Source organism: Nicotiana attenuata, unplaced genomic scaffold (genome assembly GCF_001879085.1).
Source record: "Nicotiana attenuata strain UT unplaced genomic scaffold, NIATTr2, whole genome shotgun sequence".
In the NCBI taxonomy this organism is placed as follows: domain Eukaryota; kingdom Viridiplantae; phylum Streptophyta; class Magnoliopsida; order Solanales; family Solanaceae; genus Nicotiana; species Nicotiana attenuata.
This window is the reverse complement of record NW_017672700.1, coordinates 56,973-65,977: the sequence shown is the minus strand read 5'-3', so window position 1 is coordinate 65,977 and position 9,005 is coordinate 56,973. Positions and strand designations below refer to the sequence as shown.

The 9,005-nt window shown below is 38.5% G+C and overlaps 1 protein-coding gene across 2 annotated transcripts; it reads left to right on the top strand.

Moving 5' to 3' along the window:
- Positions 1-1,012: 1,012 nt before the first annotated feature.
- LOC109214172 (DEAD-box ATP-dependent RNA helicase 42-like) lies at positions 1,013-6,881 on the top strand. Of its 2 annotated transcripts, XM_019378063.1 has the most exons (3): positions 1,013-5,175; positions 6,406-6,457; positions 6,627-6,881. In XM_019378063.1, the coding sequence occupies exon 1, from the start codon at positions 1,293-1,295 to the stop codon at positions 4,677-4,679; it is 3,387 nt and encodes a 1,128-aa protein (XP_019233608.1). In that variant the 5' UTR covers positions 1,013-1,292; the 3' UTR covers positions 4,680-5,175; positions 6,406-6,457; positions 6,627-6,881. The 2 variants fall into 2 exon arrangements, with proteins under 2 accessions (XP_019233608.1, XP_019233607.1); XM_019378062.1 differs by having other exon boundaries at positions 6,406-6,881.
- Positions 6,882-9,005: the final 2,124 nt, after the last annotated feature.

The window sequence follows — 9,005 nt, the reverse complement described above, 5'->3', positions numbered from 1 at the left end:
TATATATATATATATATATATATATATATATATATATTGATATATTGTATATATAACTTAGAATAAAATATGGGTTCTAAAAGGATAGAAGGATGTCTTTGTTCTTTTTGGTGTTTAATCGTGTATTATAAATACACATATTTTTATCCATGTATTATACAATACATTATAGTTAGAATTATGTCGTAATGTCGTTGACAAAAGTATTTGTACGTGTACAGAAGATATATATTTTAGTATTTATTGATTTAATGTAACTCTCAAATGTCTACATAATTAAAAAAAAATACCAGAAAGTGATCTTAAGAGGTAAGGTATTTTTTTCATTACATAACTGGAGAGTACAATATTCTACGCGGCTGAAAAAAGTTATGTTTCAATTTCTCACTCGGTGTCCGGTACTTATATTGGGGTTCTGACAAATTTTAATTTGTCATGTAATGCTCGTTAGAGAGGGAAGCACTTTCTATCCAAATCTTTTTCATTTCTAGAACTCGAACCTGAGACACCTGGTTAAGGGTGGAGAGATCTTATCCATCCCACCATAATATGACTGAAGAAATATATTAATACTAAGTACGACTGGTAATATGTTTCAAAAAAAGATATTTATGATAAATAAGTCATTTTTTGGTATTTGATTTTCATTTTTCACCAAATGAGGAAAAATAACTTCGTTCACTTTCGGCGGATGCTTTAATCTACACTTTAGACACCATTATCAATCTCTAATACTTAAAATTTCATCAAAATACTAAAGTTTTGCTAATATTACTTACTATTTATCTTTAATAAATATTTTTCTTAGTAACTATTTTTCACTCTTCAAAACAAAAAACACCTAAACTTCTTCAGGAAAATATTTTCATAATTAAAAGAAAAAATCGTTCTCTTTCTCATTTTTCTGTTCAATAACTTTTGCAATAATTCAAAATAAAAGTTCCCATTTCTTTTGGGAAACAATACCACCTAAGTTATTCCCACTATATTCAATTCGACTCAACTTCTGAAATAAATAAATAAGAAATCATAAAACTCGACTCAACTATAAGCAGAAAGCCAGTGCGAGAAAAAAAGAGAGGCAAAAGCTAGGGTTTGGGAATTTCTCTTCTTCCCTACGAGCTTTGCATATATATATTTCTCGAATCGAAGATAATTAGGGATTTTGCCGGAAATAATTGGGGATTTGCCGAGATAATTAGGGATTTTACCGGAGATAATCGAAGTTACTGTATCCCCGTTGCCTCCGGTGTGGTGTGTGTTGCTTTTTCCTTCTGATTGACTATCTTCTAATGGAAGAGAAGCACAAGTCGAAGAGAGAGGAGGAATCGAAGAAGCGTCACCGTGATAAGGAGGATCGAGGAGATCGTGACAAGCATAGGGACAGAGACCACCATCGTTCCTCATCCGATAAGAAGGATCGAGAGAAAAGCAGCCGCTATGATAGAGAGAAAAGCGCCGATGAAAAGTACGGCGAGAGGGATAGGGATAGAGATAGAGATAGGGCAAAGCACAAGGATAGACACAAGGATAAGGAGCGTGAAAAAAGCAAGGGCCGTGATGATAATGACGATGAAAGACCTAGTAGAGATAAAGTTAAAGAGCGAGAAAAAAAGGATAAGGAAGATCGTGAAAACAGAGAGAGGGAGAGGGAGAGGGATAAAGAGAAAGAGAGGGAGAAGAAGAGAGATCGAGAGAGGAGGGAGAAAGAGAAAGAGAGAGAAAAGGAGAGGAGAGAAAGAGAGAGAGAAAAGGAGCGGAACAGGGAGAAGGATAGACACCGCGAAGTAGAAAATGGTAGCGATGATGAAGTTGATGCCAAGGATCGAGATAGAAAGAGGCGAAAGAGAAATGATGATGATCATAAGGAGAGGGAGAGGGATCGTGAAAGGAGTAGCAAATCCAACAACAAGCTCAGGGAAGATAGCACTGATGAAGTATTAGCAGAAGAAAAGAATGAGAAGAGCCGAGAAGAGGATTTTGCTGAGGAGCAAAGGAAATTAGAGGATGAGATGGAGAAGCGAAGGAGGAGAGTTCAAGAATGGCAAGAGCTAAAGAGAAAAAAAGAGGAATCCGAACGGGAGCAGCTTGGTGTTGCTGCAGGTGCTGAAGAAGAACCTAAATTGGGCAAAACTTGGACTTTGGAAGGAGAATCTGACGATGAAGATGCTGAGGGGAAACATGGCATGGATATTGATGTGGATGATAATGGCAAGGCGATGGATGATGATTATGGTGCGGACAAGGCGGTTAGTTCCCCTGTAATTCAGAATGGCAATGATGAGTTAATGGGGGACGACTATGACATTGACCCGTTGGATGCTTTTATGAACTCTATGGTTTTGCCTGAAGTTGAGAAGCTTAACAATGCCGTAGTCAATAATCTTGATGGTGAAAATTCTAAAAATGGTACTGGTAAAGGCAAAGAAGAACAACAGCCTAAGAAGATGAGTGTGAAGAAGACTATGGGAAGAATTATTCCTGGTGAAGATTCGGATTCGGATTATGGGAACGTTGAGAATGAAGGTGATGATCCTTTGGAGGAAGAGGATGATGAAGAGTTTATGAAACGAGTGAAGAAAACCAAGGCCGAGAAACTATCAATAGTCGATCATTCGAAAATTGACTATCCTCCTTTCAGAAAGAATTTTTACATAGAAGTTAAGGAGATTTCAAGAATGAGTGCTGAAGAGGTTTCTGCTTACAGGAAACAACTGGAATTGAAGATCCATGGAAAGGATGTTCCTAAACCGATCAGAACGTGGCACCAGACGGGACTGTCCTCCAAGATGCTAGACACTATAAAGAAACTGAATTATGAGAAGCCTATGTCTATTCAGGCTCAGGCTCTGCCAGTAATTATGAGTGGCCGAGATTGCATTGGGATTGCTAAGACGGGTTCTGGTAAAACTCTGGCATTTGTATTACCAATGCTGAGACATATTAAGGACCAGCCTCCTCTGATGTCTGGGGATGGTCCTATTGGGCTGATAATGGCCCCTACGAGAGAGCTTGTGCAGCAAATTCACAGTGATATTAAGAAGTTCACTAAGGCAATGGGTCTTGTTTGTGTACCCGTATATGGAGGCTCTGGGGTTGCTCAGCAAATTAGTGAATTGAAGCGAGGAGCTGAAATTGTTGTGTGTACTCCGGGCAGGATGATTGATATACTTTGTACAAGTGGTGGAAAGATTACGAATCTGCGAAGAGTCACTTACTTGGTCATGGATGAAGCTGATCGAATGTTTGACATGGGATTTGAACCTCAGATCACAAGAATTGTCCAAAACACACGGCCTGACCGTCAAACAGTCCTGTTCTCTGCGACTTTTCCTCGCCAGGTTGAAATATTAGCTCGTAAAGTGTTGAACAAACCTGTTGAAATACAGGTAGGTGGTAGGAGTGTTGTGAACAAGGATATAACACAACTGGTTGAGGTGAGGCCAGAAGGTGAAAGATTCCTTCGGCTCCTTGAATTACTTGGTGAATGGTATGAAAAAGGAAAAATTTTGATCTTTGTTCACACACAGGAGAAATGTGATGCTTTATTTAGAGATTTGCTCAAGCATGGTTATCCCTGCCTCTCCCTTCATGGGGCAAAGGATCAGACTGATCGCGAGTCCACCATATCCGACTTTAAAAGTAATGTGTGTAATTTGTTGATTGCTACTAGTATAGCGGCCAGGGGCTTAGATGTCAAGGAGCTTGAACTGGTAATCAATTATGATGTTCCGAACCATTATGAGGACTATGTTCATCGTGTTGGTCGAACTGGTCGGGCTGGTAGGAAAGGTTGTGCCATCACATTCTTATCTGAAGATGATGCAAGATATGCACCTGATCTTTTGAAAGCTTTACAACTGTCAGAGCAAGTTGTTCCAGATGACCTGAAAGCTCTCGCTGATAGTTTCATGGCGAAGGTGAATCAGGGACTTGAGCAAGCACATGGGACTGGTTATGGTGGTAGTGGTTTTAAATTTAATGAAGAAGAGGATGAAGTGAGAAGAGCAGCCAAAAAAGCACAGGCAAAAGAATATGGATTCGAGGAAGATAAATCAGACTCGGAGGATGAAGATGATGGAATTAGAAAAGCAGGTGGCGACCTCTCTCAGCAGGCTGCCCTTGCTCAGGCTGCTGCTCTTGTTGCTGCTTCCAAAGCTCCAGTTTCAGCTGGTCAGCTTCTTCCCAATGGTGGCTTGCCTGTTGCATTGCCTGGTGTACTTGGTATTAATATACCAGGTGCAACAGCAGCTGTTGCTGGAAATGGACTGCCAATTGGCTCTAATGATGTGACAGCCAGAGCAACAGCATTGGCAGCTGCCTTGAACTTGCAGCACAACTTAGCGAAGATTCAGGCCGATGCAATGCCTGAACATTATGAAGCGGAATTAGAGATAAATGATTTCCCTCAAAATGCTCGCTGGAAGGTGACACACAAGGAGACTTTGGGTCCTATTTCTGAATGGACGGGAGCTGCTATCACCACTCGAGGACAGTATGTTCCACCTGGCAAGGCACCAGGGCTTCTGGACAGGAAGCTGTACTTGTTCATTGAGGGGCCCACGGAACAATCTGTCAAGAGAGCAAAAGCAGAACTGAAACGTGTTTTGGAGGACATTACCATGCAAGCATCATCTCTTCCTGGTTCTGCTCAGCCAGGCAGATACTCAGTTGTATAAGAATGAATGTCCTTGCCATTTTTGTAATGCTTCATTTCTGACTGTTACATATTCCAGGCCAATTATTTCTTAAGTTTTGTTGCTTGTTCGAGATGACGTTGCTTGTAATGATCTATACAGGTTTAACAGGATACATGATTATTCTCCCTGTTATTCTAAGTATTAGCTTCTGAAAGAAAAAGCTCGACTCGACTCAAGGGTACTGATAGCACTGGCCTGCCCGATTTGATTAGTCCGGCTTTGGCTAAGCCCTTGTTTGAAACAAAACTTGGGTTTTTCTTCTTCGCATCACATTCTCTCTGTTTCTTACTTCACTCTTTTCTTTCGTGATTCCATTGTTTGCTATATGATTATATAAACTGTTATTATGAACTTGAATTGCAACAGCCGCAGGGAGATTACATAGAGTTGCACAGGAAGAGAAATGGGTATCACTGATAACTTTGAGCATAAATGCAACAAGGAGGATCACAAGTGCTCGCGGACTACCTAAAAGGTTTTACCCTAGTCAGTCCCCTTGCAATATCTCTTTCGAATTTTTCTCATACCTTCCATTTATTGAATCTGAAATTTGTGGTTTTCTTTTTTGCGACTCCAATGAGCTTTGAGTATCAAAGTAATATGTTTGGTAAGTGATGCTATGCTGAAACGGCCCAAATGAAGGAAAACGCAAGGAACTTTCTAAAATCAAGTTATTGGTTTAGTTCCTTTTTTGTAAGGATTATTTTTAGCTCATTTATGGGTTTAATTCTCTTTTGAAACACCCTTCCGGCAGTATTGGGTTACTCTTTTATGAGATATCATCTAATTGTTCCCTCTGTCATATCATATTCGCTGTGTTTACCTGGACAAGGCTAAAGTAACAACTTCAAGTTAGTTTGATATGAAGAAAAAAAATATCAATTGAAGTCTAAACTGTAAGTAGTTAATTGAATTTGAATTCTTAAGAATTGTAAATGTATAGAGAGTACTATTATTATTGAAATTGCATCATGCATGTTGGGACCTACCAATGTGGAAAGGGTTGTCAATATAAATTGGGATGAGGGAGTATTACCTATATTTCACATAATATTGCAGGTTATTTTTAAACTTCATTACTATATGTTATGCGTTACAGAAATGATTGGGATTAGGAGTGCTAAGTCCCTATTATCTTAGATTGAGGCAATCTTTAAGCATCAGATATAATCCATAATGGTAATGCCTCCATATATCTAAACAATGTAATTGCATTTCCATGTGTGGCATAATCCAGTTGTCTCAGGGTTTTATTTAGGTTTTCCCTTTTCTGTCAAATCATTTGTAGGATCCCTGATGCTTATTAGGCGATTTGGTCTACTTTTTGTTGTGTTTGAGGTTGAACAGAACGTGTCTTTCTGACTTTTTAAATTTCTTTTTCATATGTGCATCCTGATAGTGGAAGAGAATGGCCAAAAGCAACTTTTGTTGGGCCAGGTTTTACATGATACCTCCCAAGTGTGATCGGTTTATCGGACCGACGGGTTTACGTAAAGCATGTGACACTTCCTGAACTTAAATGCACGTTCAATCTTGAGAGCATTGTGGTTAAAAAATCCTAATGGTCCAAAGTTTACATCTCTAGGCTAGGTGTTGTGACCAAAGGAACCAATAACCATCATTGAGATAATCTTCCTTTTTTAATGGTGCATCCAAGTCTATGTAGTTGATGTTTCATATCTTTAATTTTTTTCTGTGAATCTAGGTAAATGTGAGTGAGCTTGGTCTTGTCACCCCTGCTGGAAAATTTGTATGGGGTAAGGTGTGCTTTCGGTGCTTGTTACTCCTTCGTCTCTCTAGATTTTTCTTTTAGTTGCTGCTATGTTGTTTGGATCCTCGAAAATGTGGCTGAATTTGACATGGATCACAAAAGGACATTTTTGGAGGATCCAAGCAAACATAGGTTGCTGATGATTCATTTCTCAGATGGTGAATGCAGGGAAACACAGCCCAATTGACTAATAATCCTGAAAATGATGGTTCTATCAATGCAGTTTGCCTTGTATAGTAGTTGAGTATAGAGGAGAAAGGGGTCAATTTTGTGTTGTAGATTTGCATAACTGATCTATTAGTCTCATCAGAATTTTCTGATGCTGGTTTTGTAGTGATGTAGAACACCTAATGGAGAGGGAAAAAGGAAGTATGAAGCAACACTTGAAATCTATCATTCACTTAGTGGTGTGATAGTGCTCTTGGGTTAGTTTATACGTTTTGTTGTTTTCCACATCATAATAATGCTGGAGGTGAATTGCACCCTGGGCTTTGGTCTAGTGGTTAGAGCTTAACGTATAATGTGTGGGTAGGCGCAAGCTACGGGTTCAAATACAAAAGCTTGGTATTTAAGGTGGGACGGGTGGAGGGTTAGACTCATTATTCCACTGAGTTTCGAACAGTGTGCTACTAGCCCTAGATTTTTCGGTTACAAAAAGTAGTTCCTGGAGGTATACGTGTTACAACGACACAATACATCGTTAATCAGCTGATAGTAACATCAAATTCCATGAGCTTTAACTACCAATGTAATAAATAAGCTTTAGATATTTGCAAGCTTCACAAGGGTCTATCTTGTCGGACAGCGCCCCTGCAAAATCTGGAAAGACAACGGAATGTTGCTTGATCCATTTATGGTGCTGCTTGAATCCGTAGAAAATAAAGGAACAGGATGAGAAAAATGTTAGTGTTGAAGTGGGATTAGTTTAGCTAAGAATGTTGGATTCCTTGTTTATTGGGTATATGAATGTATACCGTGTTCCAGAAATTATTAGTTCCTTCTATCATAGCCGTGCTTCAAGTAAACATTTTCTTTTCTTAAAAACTTCTCGTACAGATTAACCAAACAACTTCTCCGAACAATGCAATTTTTTTTTAGAAATACCTTGTTCGTTCGAAACAAGGGAGCAAAGTTCGTTAAATTTTCTTCCCCATGTTTGGTTTGGCGAATAAGAGGAAAGGAAAGCAAACGGCAGAAAGTTAAATTTTCTTCAAGTTGCGTTTCCCTTCTTAAGTAGCAAGCATCAAGAACCATTTTTTTTTTTAAAAAAAAACGATCTGTTCTCACAAGCGATAATGGAATGAAGTTGCACTACAACATTGAGGATAGCTTTCTTGCTCTTTCCTCTGCAGTGAGTTAATAGCTCTCTCAAGCTTTTTACATGATTTTTTGTCCATTAATTAAATGCCTTCCCCTTGTCACCGCTAATTCTTGTTTAAAGTTTGTTGATTTAATGCATCTTACTCGCTATTCACGGCTGAGTTCTCCCTCAAATACATGGACAAGTTGTCCATATTAACTCTTTTGTTTGTATGGTACGAACGTTAACCCGAGACAAGTGCAAATCACTTACATGTATTCACACAGCCTAGTGGTTAATAAAGTAGAAAAGGACTTTAAAAGACTATGATTCACATTTTAGGAAAGACAAAAATACAAAAAAATAAAAAAATAAAAAATAAGAAATAAAAAAATCAAGTAATTTGTTTCTACGGAAAAGGGTCAAATATGTCCCTGTACTATTGAAAATTAGTTATTAGTACCCTCCGTTATACTTTCCTTCACTATTTACCCCTACCGTTACCCATTTTAATAGTTATGCCCCCGCACCTAACGGACCATTTTTTTAAGACACGTGGCACGATCTTAAAAACCTAACCATCTACTCTTTTACCCTACCCGTTCAGCCCGACCCGGTAGCCTCCTTTCATCCCTAAAAAGGCTTAATCTTGTTTTCTTCTCCAAAACTCGGGTTTTGCCCCATCTGAGCGATTTCCTCTGTTTTCTTTCTTCACCTTCCTTTTTAAGATCATGGGTAGGATAATTACTGTGTTCTTGAATTGTGTACACTTTATTTAAAAAATTGTAATTTATAAACGAGTTTATTATTGTGTTATTGTATGGTTTCGAATTGGAGTCCTCCTTGTTCTTCTTCTTTAAAAGTCTCCTTCAAATGGTAGCGTGAGTTGGTAATGAGAGTTGCAGAGAGATTCCCACACAAAAGAGAAACAATCTGAAGGCTAGGAATAAACTAGAAATACGTTAATTTGAATTTATCAATCCCACAACACTCTGCACCTTTTGCTTCTTTTCTTGAAAAGAAGAAAGCAAATTTAAACCAATATAGACATACATTCATTTTCTTAAAATGTTTCATTTTTCTACAGATGTCGATAATTGCAGCAACCCATATGCAAATACTGGTGTATTCTCCAACTTCAAGCATCCAGAATGTTTAATGAATTTAAACCCTAGTTTTGGAGAAGAAACAAGATTAAGCTTTTTTAGGGGTGAATGGAGGGCTACCGGGTCGG

Coding starts and splice junctions, on each gene's coding strand:
- LOC109214172 (XM_019378063.1), top strand. CDS start 1,293: ATGGAAGAGAAGCACAAGTCGAAGAGAGAGGAGGAATCGAAGAAGCGT.